This window comes from Schistocerca americana, chromosome 4 (assembly GCF_021461395.2).
Source record: "Schistocerca americana isolate TAMUIC-IGC-003095 chromosome 4, iqSchAmer2.1, whole genome shotgun sequence".
NCBI classification, from domain to species: domain Eukaryota; kingdom Metazoa; phylum Arthropoda; class Insecta; order Orthoptera; family Acrididae; genus Schistocerca; species Schistocerca americana.
Window position 1 is genome coordinate 242119359 of NC_060122.1, and position 17384 is coordinate 242136742.

The 17384-nt window shown below is 38.2% G+C and overlaps 1 protein-coding gene across 2 annotated transcripts in view; it reads left to right on the forward strand.

The window, feature by feature from the left end:
- LOC124613088 (RNA polymerase II-associated protein 1) overlaps window positions 1–17384 on the forward strand; it is a 202326-nt gene that overhangs the window by 49963 nt on the left and 134979 nt on the right. For both annotated transcript variants that reach the window (XM_047141675.1, XM_047141676.1), the window contains exon 4: window positions 15203–15323. In XM_047141675.1, the coding sequence (XP_046997631.1) occupies window positions 15203–15323 (121 nt within the window). The remainder of the gene's footprint in view (window positions 1–15202; window positions 15324–17384) is intronic.

Here is a 17384-nt window from a genome sequence, read left to right on the forward strand (position 1 = left end):
ATGATTCACGAAGCAACTAAAAAACTCTGGTGGAAAGTGGATCCAGAATGAGGACCCGATAAAAATCCCTGTTGCTTTCAGTGAACTAGGGAACAATGAGAAATAAATATGGACTACTGGATCTGTCTGTTTCGGCAGGTGCTTCAGCCCAACCACTCTGAACTGCCGACTGTACACTACACTGTATCAGACTTCATCATTATGAGACAGAATTGCTTGCCAATACTTACCTTTAGGAATCAAAATGTGTACTATTGCTGGTAAACACATACATTATCTGATTGAAAATATCTGGTCACCTCTATATAACATAGAATTGAACACTGGGAGTACTGTGTTGTCAGAAGAGAAGCAGTAACAGCTGAATAGGCTGGTCAAGAGAGATCAGTTACTTTTAATGTGGACTATTCATTGTATGTCACCCAACAAATCCATGAGGGACATTTTAGCGTTTCTAAAGCTACCCGAGTTGTCTGTTGGTGATGTGACTGTGGAGCGGAAATTTGGAGGAACCACTATAGCTAAACCAAGACCAAGTAGACCTCATTTACTGATGGACAGGGACTGTTGAATATTGCGCAGGTCAGTGTAAAAAAATCGTACAAAATCAGGAGGAGGAGTCACTTGTCAGCTCCACAGAGCTGCCAGCAGTCCAGCTGTCACAATGACTGTGCATAGGGAGTTAAAAAGACAGGGTTACGATGATCAACTTGCTCATGGATGACTGGTGACTAGAAACAAGTGATTTGGTGTGATGAATTCATACTATACCCTATGGCAATATGACATAAGGGTTTGGCGAATGTCTGGAGAACATTCCTTTCCATGATGTGTAGTACCAACAGTGAAGTGTGGAGGGTGTATTGTTATGACATTGGGGTATTTTTCATGGCTAGTATGCGATTCCCTTATTGCACTCGAAGAATGCTGACAGTGGAAGGATATGAACACATTTTACAGCATTTTGTAGTACAGTACAACAACAATTTGGAGATGATGACTGATCATGTCAGTACACTGTAGTGTAGTTTCAGCTCTCTAAGACTGCAGACATTGTGTGCAAGTTGTGTGTGTGTGTGTGTGTGTGTGTGTGTGTGTGTGTGTGTGTCCGTGCGTGTGTGTGGGCGCGCACGCGCGCGCGTTTGTGTGTGTGTCTACTGCTGACAAAGGCCTTAATGGGCGAAAGCTATGATTGTGTGAATCTTTTTATTGTACCTATAGCAACTCAGCATCTCTGCTATATGGTGAGTAGCAACTTCCCTTCTCTGGTATCCATCCTGGATTTTCCATTGTTTGATTTCAGTATCAATAGTCATTCATGTGTGTGGCTTCTTTCTTAAGATTGTTGGTACAACTGACTGATTTCATGTATAAACTTCTGTGTACAAAATTAAGTATCACTTCAAAACAGCACAGTTTAGTTGTAAACTCCGCATGTGTGTGTGTGTGTGTGTGTGTGTGTGTGTGTGTGTGTGTGAGAGAGAGAGAGAGAGAGAGAGAGAGAGAGAGAGAGAGAGAGATGTACAATCCACTCGTTCAAAAACCTCTGCTAGTGCCGAGCAAAATATGTGTGTCATTTGTAATATTACCTGTTACATAACTTTCAGTATGTAATTGTGTAGTTGATAAATTCACTGAGTGCAAATAAGAAGAAAGTAATACAGAAAGCGTATCAAGTTCCAGCAGGCAAACTGAGATTCTTTATGAGGTTAACATTTCATTTTTGTTACAGTGTAACTATTCTATGCAACTCAAACTTTTTTCTTGCAAATATGCAAAATGAGCATAATTCCACAGCATTAGTAAAATGGTAATTGACTGCCAGATAACATCTCTTCCATAGAGAGAGTAGTCATTGTTCCCTTAGGAATGTTGATGAAGCAGTAGTTTCACCAGCTGACAAGGGAATACCGTGGTTGTAATGCCATATTGTTAGTATTTTGGGTGCATCCACTTTCAACCTGGCATAGTACTTAACGTCTGTTCTCAGTCCATATGTTGGCAAGTGTGAACACTATATCTCTGATTTGGTGGATTTTATTTGACGATTGAAATATTTGAGGCTTGGTCTTTCAGATTTATTAGCGAGTTTTGATGTGGTATCTCTGTTTACATGAGTTCCTCTCGATGAGTCCCTTAGTTTGATCAGTGAAAAACTGGATGAAGAGCTGATGAAGCTTTGTTCTCATGTGCTGACCTCCCATGTTTTTTCTTTTTTTTTTAATGGCAACATTTTTGAACAGAATGATGGAGCGGCTGTGGGTAGTCCTTTATCAACTGTTGTTACCAGTTTATTTATGAAGGACTTCAAGGATACGGCACTCAGGACTTCAACTTTGCAACCAACATGCTTCTGGAAGTATGTGGATGATATCTTTTTCGTCTGGTCACATGGATGTGATGCTCTCAACAGATTTTTGGAGCACTTCAACTGTCTTCATCCCAGTGTTAAATTTGCCATGGAGGTTGAAAGTGATGCAATGCTTTCATTCTTGGACATTATGGTTTACAAAAAACGAGATGGTACTGTGGGACATAGTGTTCACCAAAAGCTGGCACACAAAGATCGGTATCTGCATTCTAAGAGTTATCAACCACCATACCCATCCATTGGTATTCTTAGGTCTCTGGTACGCATAGCATATGCCATTTCCGACGCAGCCAGTTTAACTCAAGACCTTGCGCATTTGATGACAGTTTTTAAGGAGAATGGATAGTTTGAGAAGCAGATTTGTCAGGTTATGGAATTTGAACCATCACCGGAGGTACATGAAGAGGAGCATAGATCGATAGCCTTTATTCCTTATGCTTCAGGTGTATCATTTAAGAGCAGAAGAATTTTAACAAGTTTTAATGTTAAGAGTTTGTTCCGTCCACCTTCCAAGATTAGGGGACTACTCAGCTCTTTGAAAGATGATTTGGGGCTTAACATGTACAAAATTCTGTACCAATGTGGGAAGGCTTACATTTACACAGTTCATGACAGGTGCGTGGAACATTGCCATCATAAGTGGGTACAATAATTGGAAAAATTGGCAGTAGAATAACATTGCTTAAATGAGGGACATGGTTCAAAATTTGACGAAACTGTGGTAGTTGCCAGCACTTCTGGTTTTTGGAACAGTGTCTATAAAGAGGCAACTGAAATTAGGTGGGCAGATAATTTAATTAGTAGAGACAGTGGGTTTCCTCTTAGCAGAACATCTAATCCTGTACTATCCCGCATCAACGTTCTTTGGTGCGGCCAATCCGAGTGTTCAAAACTCGTCTCTGAGTGCAACATATTGTTGATGCCGGTGTTCTATTAAGGGAAAGCCTTGGAGGGCAGAAACTGTGATGGGCGGCGCATACGCCATGTACAGTACAGAGGCATATATAGGATGTCAATTTTCAGCCTGGCATCAGTTTTCAACGGGACTCACCAGCAGAAGCAGTGTTCTCCTGAAGACAGCGAACAGTTGGATTGCCGATTTACTGAACCGAGTTGATTTTAGGATCTAGCAGCAAACTTGAAGAGACTTTCAAGGTTTATTACACCAGGAAAGCCTACAAAGTCACAGATAATTGACATTTACAGCTCAGACAGCAGTAACAAGGATAAAGTAAAAGAATAGATAGAGAATAACTGCACCGTTAGAAGGCTAAATTACAGAATCAAATGGAACAGTGGTGGGTCCCTAGAGGAACTCATCCCATACATCCTCTCACCTCTACCTGCTCCAGTCTGGTCACAAGCAATCACCTATCCCATCAAAGGCAAGGCTACCTGTGGAACCAGTCATGTGATCTATGAACTAAGCTGAACTAAGTTGCAACCACTGTACTGCATTCTATGTGAGCGTGAGAACCAACAAGGTGTCTGTCTGCATGAATGACCACAGACAAACTGTGGCCAAGAAACAGATGGACCACCCAGTTGCTGAACATGCTGCCCAGTACAACATTCTTCGTCTGTGTCATCTGTATCCTTCCTGCCAACACCAGCTTTTCTGAATTGCACAGGTGGGAACTCTCCCTGCAGTATATCTAACCTCCTGGCCTCAACCTTCATTATTCATTGTCCTTTACCCATAAATCACCTTCCCTGTTCCCATTCCAGAAATACAGGTGTTCTATTCCACCAGTGCACCCACAGTCTTTTTACTTGTCTCCTTTTCCACTTCCCCCCCCCCCCCCCCCCACCTGCCCTTTGTCTAAGTGCCAGACTGCACCTACCTACCCTATCTTCTTTCCACCTTGTCCTTGTATGCTCCCACAAGCAGCACTTTACTGTCCCCACCCCTATCATGCTATCCCTATGCCTCCCAGCCTCCTCCTTACCCCCAACACCCACATTGCTTCTCCCATCATGTGCAGTTACTCGCAGTCTGGCCTCAGCAGCCAGAGACATTGGTCTTGTGTGCGTGTGAGTTGCATTTGTGTGTGTGTGTGTGTGTGTGTGTGTGTGTGTGTGTGTACGCGTGCGCCCTTGTGTTGTCTAATTCAGAAGAATGCATTTTGGCCAAATGCTTAGTTGTTTAGCAGTGTTTTTGTTGTGCTTGTCTGTGACTCAAAATTTCCAAACTATCCTTTTCATAATAAAGTAACAACTATCTACTACATTTTTGCGAACAACCTTGAAGTTGTGTTTACTATGAGCAATTTTCGCACTGAGTTCTGTTTTGAGAGTTCCAGCTTTCGTTTCCACAGAACCAACTCTAGCATCACCTCGTTTCCAGTCTGCTTCCACCTCATTTTTAAGCTTTGTTACTTCCTCTTTGTTTTTCATTATTCTTGTGTTACTATTTTCCGATTATGTTTTAACGTCTTTCGAAGTACTTTTTAGTTCAGCAATTTGGCCACCTAAGCCGCTAGTTAAAATGTTGGCTGTTTTGGTAATTCTGCCACCAAGGCTATTTGCTGTTTTGGTAATACTCCCACCTAAAGTACTAGCTAAAGTATTAGCTTTTTCAATTAATAACCGTGACAGTAATTCTACAATTTCACTGTTCAAGCCTACAGCTTCAGTTTAATCAAAACTATGGAATGGTGAACAAGCTCTTATATTAACATTGCCTATGGTCTCATTGTGATAAATCTCATGCTGTACTACCTCACTGTTGACTTTGGCTTCACTTTCATTACTGGTAATACTGCCATGTAAATTAGCAGCATTGTCTACTACTACCTGTTCCTGATTTTCTACTGGTACACTGTTTTGCTTACTATTACTCGCCGTATTGATAAATAAACTTGGAATGACAATTTCAGTCTTTACACTAAAATTTTAGTCTTTACATGACATTTAACTACAAACAAATAAAGGGAATAAACTATAAATGTATTTATCTCAATTGTCTGCAATGATGTAGTTCCATACCACACACTTTTTTCTCCCCTCTTTGTGGTTAACATCTCTTCTCCTTTTGCATCAGTCCATTTCGGATTTATAAGCCAGTGTTTTCTTTTAAATTTTCTGTTGTATCAGTATCCATTATTGCATAAATCAACCTGAAACTCAAAATTCTGTTAGCAAAACTTCATCAGCAGGGCAGCTGTAATCCAAGGAACCACCACCACAATTGAAATATAATGGTGCTTTCTTGAGTGTAACAGTTAGAAGAAGAATCCTCATCTTTGGTTTTCAGTGATCTTTGATGCTGTTTTGGCTCTAAAAGAATTATGAGTATTGCACCACCAAATTTGCTGCAACTTCTGGAGCTGTTCACTGTGTAGTAAATGATTTGTTATGCCAAGAGAAATTTTAAGTAAACAATTGGACACCAAGTTTCATTTTCAGAAATACACATTTATTGTGCAAAATGGATACAAAACTGTAACAGAACCAGCTCCCAAAAACTGGCACACAAAAATTGCTTTAAAACTGAGACCCTGATGGCTGATTCTCCACTGCTTGTATATTGTTTAGTCATTCACTGGTTAAGTAATCCAGTATAACAGACAGAAAATTTATGGATTACAGTCAAAAACTTGTTGATGTGTATAGACTGACATTACAAAATTAAATATTAAGTTGCTCCTCGTATGCTGCGACAATAAGCTTTACTTGGTTCTTAGTTTTCAGTATGAAAATTCATGAAATGTTTTCGATAACAGTGCTTTTTATAAAATTGCTATCATGAAGATTATTAATTTGAAAATGTTATCAACATGTGAATATTTTCTTTACACAGATACTAATAAGAAGCTAGTTTCACTTCTTGTGAAAGGTATTCTGGAATTCAAGTATTGAATGGTAACAGTCAAACCAGAGCAAAGGTCTAATGAAATTAATGACAGTATAATAAACTTAGCTTTAAAATGATCAGAAAAAAGAAATAAGATTGTTACAAAATTTCTATAAGCCTTTAAATGTGGCAGCCCGACACCTGAGACCAACATTTCATGTCATACTTATCCTAATGATCATATATAGGTAGATTCCAGCATTTTTTTAAAGTTTATATTGAGTTTTAAAGAATGAAATTAGAGTTTTTGAACTTAAGGCAATTGGTCATTACATGCTGTTGAGGTCTTGTGTGAGAGTCTGGTATCAAAGCCATACTGAGAGGTCGCAAGTGTAAATTGCTTACCTGGTGTAAAAGTAAACAGAAAAGAATGTGATTTTGTACAACTTTTTGAGTTTAGGAGACCAATCAAATTTGGTGGCCTCCTTTCAGAGCAATTTGGAGGGTACGGAATTTGGACAGCAGTATGGCTACATTTGCTGTAGTAGTAGATTTTATGTAGGACAGGTTGCACTTATTTTAGAGTCATCTCTACCAGTTGATTATCGGTTGTTTTGTTAACTAATGCGAGCTTGTGGCTTGCTTGCTTACTTAGTAGGTGTCCGAAGAAAGGCACATTTTTGTTCAGAGAAATAAATTTGTCCAATTTACAGCACAGATTGTCTGACTCCGTCAAATAACATTGCTAAGTTGCTTCAGTGTTGATACTACATGGTATCTATTATAATGTCATCCAGGTACTCTGCACACTGCATGTTGTCCTCAATTAGTTATTTTCCTTGTGTGCAAAATATAGCGGCAATGCTGTTGACACTGAACAGCTGTTATGTTTGTATCTAATATACAAGGTATTCATTTTAACTGAAGACATTAAGTTACCTCAGAAACTACACATTGGATCAAAAAAAGTTGTCTCAGAGGGGAACATCCAATGGTACGACACTCAACTTGCCACCCCATACCATGTGTGGGTGAGGGGGGGGGGGGGGGCAACTTAGAAATCTTCAATTTCAATAGGTACCCTCATTTTTTATTGCAGATTATGATTCTACAGCAAAATCTACGTATGTTTTGTCTGAAGCACTTTCTGCATTTCGCCACAGATGGCACTGTAATCAGAGGAATAGAAGTGGGTACACAATCGTAATTTATGACTTGATACTCAATAGCTTTTGAATTTCCAATGGCATGTGGGACCTCATCTCCATGATGCAAGGGTAGGACAGGCCAGTTCTCCATAACTTGTAATTGTAAACCCCATTAGCAGTATTGTATTCCTCTGACATATCGAACAGAAGACAAGTTGATGTGCCACTGTGACCATGTAGCGAACTACGATGTATTGTAACTGGCAGTACATTGTGACCAGAGCTCATGTCTCATGCAGACATTGAACAGATAGCAGGTCTAAACATTATATAGTTGCACAATGTTTATTGCTTGCACACCTATCTATCATTTGAAGACCAGACATACAAGTGGATGATGAGTGTTGCAACTAGAGAGGAAAAAATTGAAATGACCCTGATTTGCAGAGAATGTAGGAGAAATGTTGAAGCTGCCGTTGCCTTGTATGCCAAGCGTTGTCCTGAGAAAGCTCACTCTCATTCATTATTTTACAAGGTTGCCAATGCATTTAGTCTGATGGCAGCATACAGACCGGCAAAAGGAAATGAAGCCAACATGTTATAAGAGAAGCTAATGAAATAGCTGTACTAGTTACAGTGCACCACAACCTACGGGTAAGTACCCAGCAATTACATCATGATTCCCATTTGTCTATAGGTAGTATTGTCACAATACTACATCATCATAATTATCATCCATAATACATTTCACTGCGTCAAGAACTTCATGGTGCCAATTTCCATAACTGGGTAGTGTTTTGTGAATGGGCATGTCAACAAATGTAAACGATCCTCACATTCATTGCCGAGGTACTATTTTCCAGTGAGTCCATGTTCACAAACCGTGGTAGTGTTAACCAGCATAACACGCATTACTGGAGTGTAGGCAATCCCCACTGGTTACAGAAAGTTGATCGTCAACGTCCATGGTGGGTTAACGTATGGTGTGGCATTTTCTCATTGGCATGTTGAATGGATGCAAATAATGAACATTTTTGGAACAGGAACTACTTCTGCCAGTGCAGTATGTTGCCCTGGACGTTTGACAATGTATGTGGTTTCAGCATGACTGTTCGCGGCACATTATGCAATTGAAGCACGGTAAGTATTAGACCACGTTTACACTGGTCAGTGTGTGGTGGTTCCACCTACTTTTATTTCTTCATTTGTTGATTGTCCTCGGTGTTGATGCACTCCATTGCTACACTGACTGAAAAATGGGTTGTGGATTCTGACCCACACTACTGTAAATCATGTAGCCGATGGGTGCACATTTGCGTTTCACAGTACTGTAATTTTCCCTTTGCACAACCCCCAATATTATACAGTTATATGGCCAGTGCACTGTGTAACTTTTGATAAGCCTCATTAATAGTTAGCAGGTGAAACTCCACATACTGCTACAACTATTTCTTGTTGAACAACTACAAGCAGTACAACCTAACCACAAATTTCATATTTCTTGAAGAATAATCATATACGTATAGAGCATACACTGTCACTGTTTTTACACATGGCCTAATTGTTTAACACTTATTCCACAATTAATTTGAAGCATGATTGTTGTTCTAACCAGCGCAGGTTACTCATCAGAAAATCGGCTGTGAGATTTTTGAAATTTTTGAAAACATAGTCAGCGATCTTAAAAGTAGTTAAAATTGAAATCTAAAAGAGTCTTGATTGCAACCTTGTTAAAATATTTTTTTATTGGGGTGAGTGACCGGTTTCGACTTAATGGAACAGTCATCTTCAGACTCCATAACTCGTGTAACGAGCATTGAGGGTCGACGGAACTCATCTAGCAGTGTCCATCCACTGAACTGGAGTCTGAAGATGACTCTTTATTAGAGTCGAAACCGGTCACTCACTCCAATAAAAAAATATTTTAACAAGATTGCGATCAAGACTGTTTTAAATTTCAATTTTAAATCGGGCGTGGACTGACTGTCTTGTGACCAAAAATCGGGGCTTTATATATCATCACAATAATAGGTGCTGAAACTACACATTGTTGAAAGCTAAATTTACAGACATTGCAATTAAAACTTAACTCACTCAATTAACTGAATACATCGAAAAATTGCATCCTCTTAACAGTTCCTTCTACTACAAGATTTAGGCATAATTGTTTGTTTAAATCTTGAAATTAACAAATATAGTTATGCAAACATTACTTTTGACAAAACTGTTAATTACTTTGGAATTAATGAAGGGCTGGTTTCACTAACATGTTTTTGAATAGAGGCGATTAAATACTTTGAGATTGCTATTGTTTCATCTCCCAAATGTTTATAATTAGTACAGAATTTATATTTGTTTATATGTCAATGATAGAATTTAAGTTATGAAACAATTACTGATTTCGCCATATAATGAAAGTTACTAACTAGGAATAGCCAAAATAAATTAGAAAATCAAATACATACATAAGCCCAAGCACAAAATCAGCTCTGTTGTTAAATCCTTTAGAACTGAGTTCCAACCTTTCTCTTTTACGAAAATACAGATTATATTCATGTATATTAATGGTAAATTGTAAAAAGGGAAGAAACGAATCTAAGGAGGCAGATGGCAAAACAAGAGGGGAATTAAAATTATCCCATCTTGCTTCGTCACAAGTGGATCACCTGGGACGGCCTTATTAATTGGTCTGCTACGGTACTGGATTTCATTCTGTGGGGATATTTAAAAGATAAGGTGTACCAGAAAGTGCCAAAAGGCTGTGAAGATGTGGTCGACTGCATCACAAATGCCTGTGTCCTGTGTACAGTCGTTTGAAAAGCAGATCACTAAGTGTATTGAAGTTGATGGTACTACATTGGAACTCTTACTCTAATTGGAAAAATAGAGTAGTGATTGCGTCGAGTTACAGCCACATTGGCGGGTCAGATAGTCCCCTGTTTGCTATGTCAGAGGAATAAAACATTGCAAGTGGGATTTCCAATTAGGAGTTATGAAATACTATCCCGTCCTACCCTCTCAACACATAGGTGGGCTCCCATGTGCCATTGGATACTCAAGGGCCATTAGGTAGCATGTCGTAAATTACGATTTTGTGCTCATTTCTATTCCTTCGATTACAGTGCCATCTTTGACAAAACGAAGAAAATGCTTCAAACAACACATATGTAGATTTTGCCATAGAATTGTAATATGGAATAAAAAATCGGGGTTCCCATTGAAGATTTGGAAGTTTCATGATGCCACCCACGCATGGGTTGGGGTAGGGGGATTGAGGCTGGTATCATTGGATGTCCCCCTCCAAAACAAACAAATTGGAATCATAAACTTTTTTTATCTTATGTGTAACTTTCAAGACATTTCAGTGTCTTCAGTTAAAATGAACACCTTTTATGGCACATTTCTGCATCAACTGGAAATTTTGGATGTGCATAGGCAAAACTGATTTTTGAAACTATTTCAGCTCTGGATATTTTGTCCAGTAATCCATGAGTGGCTGGTAGCCTTGAAGTCCCTACCAATTAACATTGTTCTACCCACGGGCTGAAGGAAATGGGTGTAATGATCCCCAAGTCATGTAGCGTATCTTATTCAATTTAAACCATTTTGTGCAAAGGGAATGGCATTTTTTGTGCTTGTGATAAATTATAGTTTTTACGTAACGTACATTAACAGAATCTTAAATCTGAAAATGGATAAGGTAAAAGCATTTCAACCAGATATGTTAATAGTTGGAGGGGCCAATACTGTGAGAAAACTTTGTCTTCTACAAGTATTACACTTATTTATAATAGTTACGTGGCCAGCAATCTTGGAAGTTATGAGTGACCACTCAATATTGTGCTAAATGCAGATAGTGTGCCAGTCAGTGTCTGAGTTAATCAGTGGCACGGCAACATAGATATCCACTTGAAATTTTACATCACCTTAGTTAATTCATAATATGAGCAGTAAATAATATTTCACCTCATCCTTCAGTTTCAAATACCCTCATTGTCCTCCTTATTGGTGCATAGTACTGCTGTGCCACTAGGTTTCCAAGACACTCAGCTGACCAGTGACCCTATGTACAGTAGGTAAAGCATAATGTGTCCTGCTGTCTGTGAGCATGAGTACTGAATGTCTGAAAGACTAAGGTTTCTGCTGCTTTGTGTATATAAGTAGGATACCTCACCATTCCTGGCAGTCAGTAATGTGTAACTTCTGAAGATAATGACAGTGATAGTTTTCAAAAGCTCAAGAATTATAAATCAGTTGACATAGCTTGAAAACTGAGATTATTTTATCCAAATTTTAACTCAATCTATGTGACACACTCTTGCCCGGAATAAATGGTACATACAGTGTTTTCATATTATTGACAAAGATGTTTTTTATTTTGTTATTCTGATCACCAACCTTTGGTGTACCAAAGCCCAGTGGCACCTGCCTCCTTTATTAGTTATTTGGAAGCACAGAAATTAAGGCTGAGCATTCTTCCTGTATCAGCTGTCTGAAATTTCTACAATTATTATCAGCTCATGTACATATGTCAAACACAGCACTTGGCAAGAGAAATTGAAGAGCTGATTACAAAAGAGCTTTTGTCAAAAATTTGCACTTTTCAGGAAAATAACAAAACATTGTAAATCATTGTATATTGTCTTGTTCTCAGTTATATTTGTTACCCTACTTCCCAGGCATATGAAAACATTCTTATCACATTGAACTAATTTGCATTTTAGCATAAGTACAAAAATTTGTTTTTGAAGTACAGACCTATCTGACACGCACTGTTTTTGCCAGAAAAGGTAGATGGTGCAAGAAGGAATGATGTGATAGCTGCCTTAGATATAATTTATTAATCCCATGGTATGCTAATGTTTTACTGCATAAATGATTAAATTACATTAAAGATGCATAGAACTGAGCAAATCAAACTTTCAGTGGTCCTTTCTACTACTGTTCTCAGATTCAGCTACAACCAAATTCAATGTATCTTCTTCCTCTCCAAAAGCAACCAATGATTTCTTTGGTGCTTGCTTATCAAGAAAGGATGGCGACTGGAAGGGCATCCGGCCACCCTCCATGACTAACGTTGCCATAAATCCGTATTAACAACACAGACCTGGCAGTAGCTGAAGTAGGCTCCTGATACAACAACAACAACTCGTCAAGAAAGGAAACCAGATCTTGATATAATGAGCTTTGGAGTTTTTAAGCTTGATTACACAGTTGTAAAGTTGACTGAAAGCCATCTCATGTGAAATCTTCACTGTGTTTCAAATTGCAGCCATATACCAAGATCCTGTATGATTGTACCACAAAAACTGTAGCTCTTGGATGCCTCTATTTTATCCATCTTTAATCCTTTCAGGTTAACTCTTTGTCTACACAGATGGTTTGAAGTAATGATCAATAGCTTTTTTTCATGTTTAGTATCAATGACTGCTGTACCTGGCAGATCATGAAAGGTGTAGGATGTTACAGTTCAAAGAGAACTGTATTTTGATACACATTCAGAAAAATGAATAATGAGAAACCCTTGGTTTAAATAAGGATATGTTAAAAATCTTCAGTAAGATCTTTGAGTGCCCAAGGAACTGCACAAGGCTTGTTATTGTGTTTCCCTCTCACATATTTTGGAGAACTTGTGAGATCCAATGCTGCTGTATAGTGCATAGTCAACATTGAGAGACTGCATGGGAAGGCATGAATGGCTCTCAGTGTACAGGTAGCTCTGTTGTAGTAGCGTCAGCAGCTACTCAGACTTTGTGATAAAGACAGGGCTCATGTACAAAACGGTACCAGACAGTGAACTTTCACAATCACCACCACTTGCTCCTTCTCCATGCACAATTTTGCATGACCTATGGGGTTTCACACTAGCAACTGTAATAAGGCTATCCAAATGTGAGGCTTGAACAGTTTTTGACTTCATTAATTCCATTCTCTACAAAAAGGTGTTCCATTTGTTCAGTTGTTGGCTGAAAGCGTCACAATCTTATGCATCTGCAGTAAATGCTCAATCAGTTCACATACTTATGTTCCTGTCAAGTAAAGCAGATGGAAAATTTTGCTGGTGGAGAGAAGGAAAGAATGGAAGCAGTGACTACATCCAATCACCTTCAAGACATTTGTGGAACATTTTCTGCCAACAGAGCTTATGTGTTACTCGCCCGATCAGATTTTTCTTATTTACAGTTTTTTTTACTGTCTTTTTTGGCGTGTCTGATTTGTAACCAGCTGGATCACTGTCTTCAGAATTCATTACAGAACAAGAAACAACAGACCTTAAACTGGCTAAGGCTAGTTACAAAGGTCCCAAAAGTTACTAGGAAGACATTAATAACTATTGAGATTGCATTATTGCCAATTTTCACACAAAAATAGTCCATGGGAGATAACAGAGTCTGCTTCTGTCAGAAACATTTTTGGCAAGGGTTGTTTTTATAGAACCACGTATCTCTAAGTGGCAATAATTCAGGACCAGATTGTTTTTGTCATGATGAGTTTCAGATTTTGCTACTAGATTGTACTGAAACCCCAGAAAAATTACAAGGACTGTTTTTTAAACTCTTCAGTTATTCCCCTTCATATAATTTTTTTCCCATCATGTTCACATAAAGCTCACTGGAGAACAGATAAATGAAAAATTAAAACAATTACAAACATGTTTTTGGTTTTGGTCTTCCTCCATTAGCAATTGGTTAAACTTTTATTTTTGTTTGCAATTTGGAACTGCCAAACCAGGTTGCAAAAGGTGCAATAGGTGAGACACTGGACTTCTATCACTGAGTCTCTTAAATAACTTGGGATGAATGCTGATTTGATATGCTTCCTCAAACAAGATCACGGAAAAATTTTCCCTTGCCCTTATGCTCTGTCTCAAATGAACTCTTTGCTTAGATTTTTTCCATGGATCCACAATGAGGAGATCATCATTGGTTGAATAACTAAACCCAACCTCCTTTCCTTCCCTCTAACCTAAAAATGTGTTCTCAATGCCTAATCTTCAATGAGGCATTAAATATAACCTTCCTCCCACTTGTTTGGAGCTAAAACATTTCCCATTACTCATGCCTAGTCTTCACTGTGTTTCTGTTTCTAGTAGTATCTGCAGTATACTATTGATATTTATGCATTTACCTTACTATAAATGCCCCAGCAGTGAACTGACTTCAGTGGAACATTTACTCTGACCATCAAATCTCCATGAATGTGTATATTCATCATCATCAATAAGAAGTTTTAGTTTTGCCTTAAAACAATGAGGTTTAAACAGTCTTAGCAAGTGTATGTATTCATTTTTACGGAGGCAGCCAGATTAAAAGTTTCATTGGTATGAAACTTCCTCAAGACGATTGAACTCTCCTTTCTAGGTATAATTTTTGAGTTAATACTCTCCATGATTTCCTCTCCATTTACCAAAGGTCTTAACACATGAGCTGTGTTACATTTTTTGTGGTTGATTAGGGCACATGTAAATTTTTGAAAAAAGTGTAGCACTGCTACCTCTGAATCATTTTCTGTGTCTATTGTTTCTCCTGCAATTGGAAATCTGTGACCTACTGTGTGTTCATGTACTGAATGTTCTGAATTTAGCCCACATACATTTACACAGATATAAGAAAGCTCACCAACATAATTACATAATTATAGTTTAGCAGAGTTTTTTTTTTTTTTTTTTAAGGAGTGAAGGTCAAATTAGTCTGAAACAAAGTATCTATCATGGTGAAATTACTTCCTCACACTACTGTTGTGCATCTTGTAAAAAATTCATCAGTAAAGAAAGTACATTTCTTAGTATGATGGTATCTTTCACATAAACCTTTTTACAACAATGAAAAAGATAGATACTAGTGATAATGATGTTTCAGTTGTTAAACTTTGTACCTCAATTTTCAGCTAAAACCAAGAGGGAAGAGCATATTTTCACAACAAGTTGCAAAACTTGAGGGGTCCATCAAAACGGACAAATCTGAACCTGAGAAAGTTAACAAACTTTCTGATTCAAGGCAAATCTTCGGTAAGCTGGGACAGTCAACTTTCATTTTATTTTTAGTTCTCCAGTTATTTATGCCTTCATTTGAGGGTGGCTTTCACATTAATGTAATTTTGTAGTCAGTGTAATTTCATATTCTTTATTTATATGCCACTTAGTGTGGAAATATCATCCTATTTTGATGGAAATGAATGAACATTTAAAATTTGGAGCACTGATGAAAACATGGAATGAAATATAATATATGTGTATGAACTGATCATTACCGTCAATTGGAAGAGATGTTGAACATAGAAAAGTGTGCAGTAAAGAATGATACATTGTATAGCTTTCACAAAATGTTCTCCAGAGCTATCTCTCTCTCTCTCTCTCTCTCTCTCTCTCTCTCTCTCTCTCTCTCTCTCTCTCTCTCTCTCGCACATGCGCGCGCACGCGCGCCCACACACACACACACACACACACACACACACACACACAGCCACTATTTTCTCCTGATGCTTCATCCTAACTGGGATTCTGGCTGTGTGAATGGAAAAGAGAAGTAACAGAATGGGAGGTGTGTAAGAATGATTGAAGCTTATTCAGCACATTTAGGTACATACAAGAAAGATGGGAGGTGCCTTCATGAAGGGGTGGGGTGCTGTAAGAAAATTCTGAGGAAAGAAAGTGTAAGGGGAAGTTGGAGGATCTCGGTATTGGAAAGAAATAAGGAATGGGTAAAATGCACGAGCTAGGGCAAAATATAAATGTAACAGACAGAATATGGAGCTGCCTTGGGGTGGGCAGTCTGGGGGCTGTAGGGTTGCAGAATGGTGTGGGAACAGCTGAATGGGGGGAAGCAAGCAGAGTACAACACACTGTTAGGGTGTTGCAGGGAGAGTTCCTGTTTGTGCATTTCAGAAAAGCTGATGGCAGGAGGGAAGGATCCTGTATGGTACATGGTCTGAAGTGCCCATTGAATTTATCAGTATGATATTGAACAGCATGAATTATCATTGGCTTCAGTTTCAGTTGCCATTTATCTGAGTGGATAGGTAGTAGTTTCCACGTAGAACATTGTGATATTATTCCAGAAAAGTTGGTAAGTTGCTTTCATAGGCTAGAATAGGAGGTAATGAGTGATTATAGGTGACTGCTCTTTCGCACAGATCTTCCATAGGATGTGACCCGTGGACTGTGGAAAAGGTGATATGGATCTACAATTCAGCAGGTTGCTTTTGTTTTCCTTCTTGTGCATTGGTGTGACTCTTACAACTTGCCAGGCTTTAGGTTCTGATCTTTTAGCAAGGGAGCAGTTTTATATGATTGCTAAAAATGAAACCATTTCATCAGCATACTCTTAAAGGAACCTAATTGGTATAAAACCTAGACTGGAAGACTTGCATTTATTAAGTGACTCACAGTGCCTAATAAAGGACTTACTGATTGTGACATTAAATAACATGAACTTAAAGAGTGATTGAAGAAGGCAACAAACAGTACATTCATTGTGAAAGCTGTAAGAATTTTATATGAAGTTTCAAGATAGTAGTTACAAAAGCTGCTACAGTAAAACTTGCTCAAAACAGAATTGCCTGGGACTAAAATAATTCTCCAAATTGGACAAGTTTCCGAATTACACAAAACTGACTGGGCTACGTAAATTTTGTCAGTTACCATGCACAAAAGTATAATAAAAAATTTTAATTGTGCATATACTGTGTTTATGTACCTTCACTCCAGCACAGTAGATGTTCAGTTACTGTATATTGAACAATAGAATACTGGACTATTACACTAATTAATAAATAATACAGCATTTCTATATTTTTACTTGGACTTTAAATTTGTTTATTATTGTATGTACGTACATATTATTCCCATGTTTATTTGCTGTACTTTTCATTTTTTTCGCCACATATCAAGGAAGGAAACTTATTTTAATTTCCTGTTCAAAATTGTTTTTTCCAGGCATTTTTTTGCACCATACAATAGTTCCAACAATTAGGGAGAATTTGTGTGTGCTGCAAATTTCATAACATCATTTATGCATGGAATGGCTTCTTCAAATGTATTAATTTTTCTAGGGATCTATTTTGCTCCTCT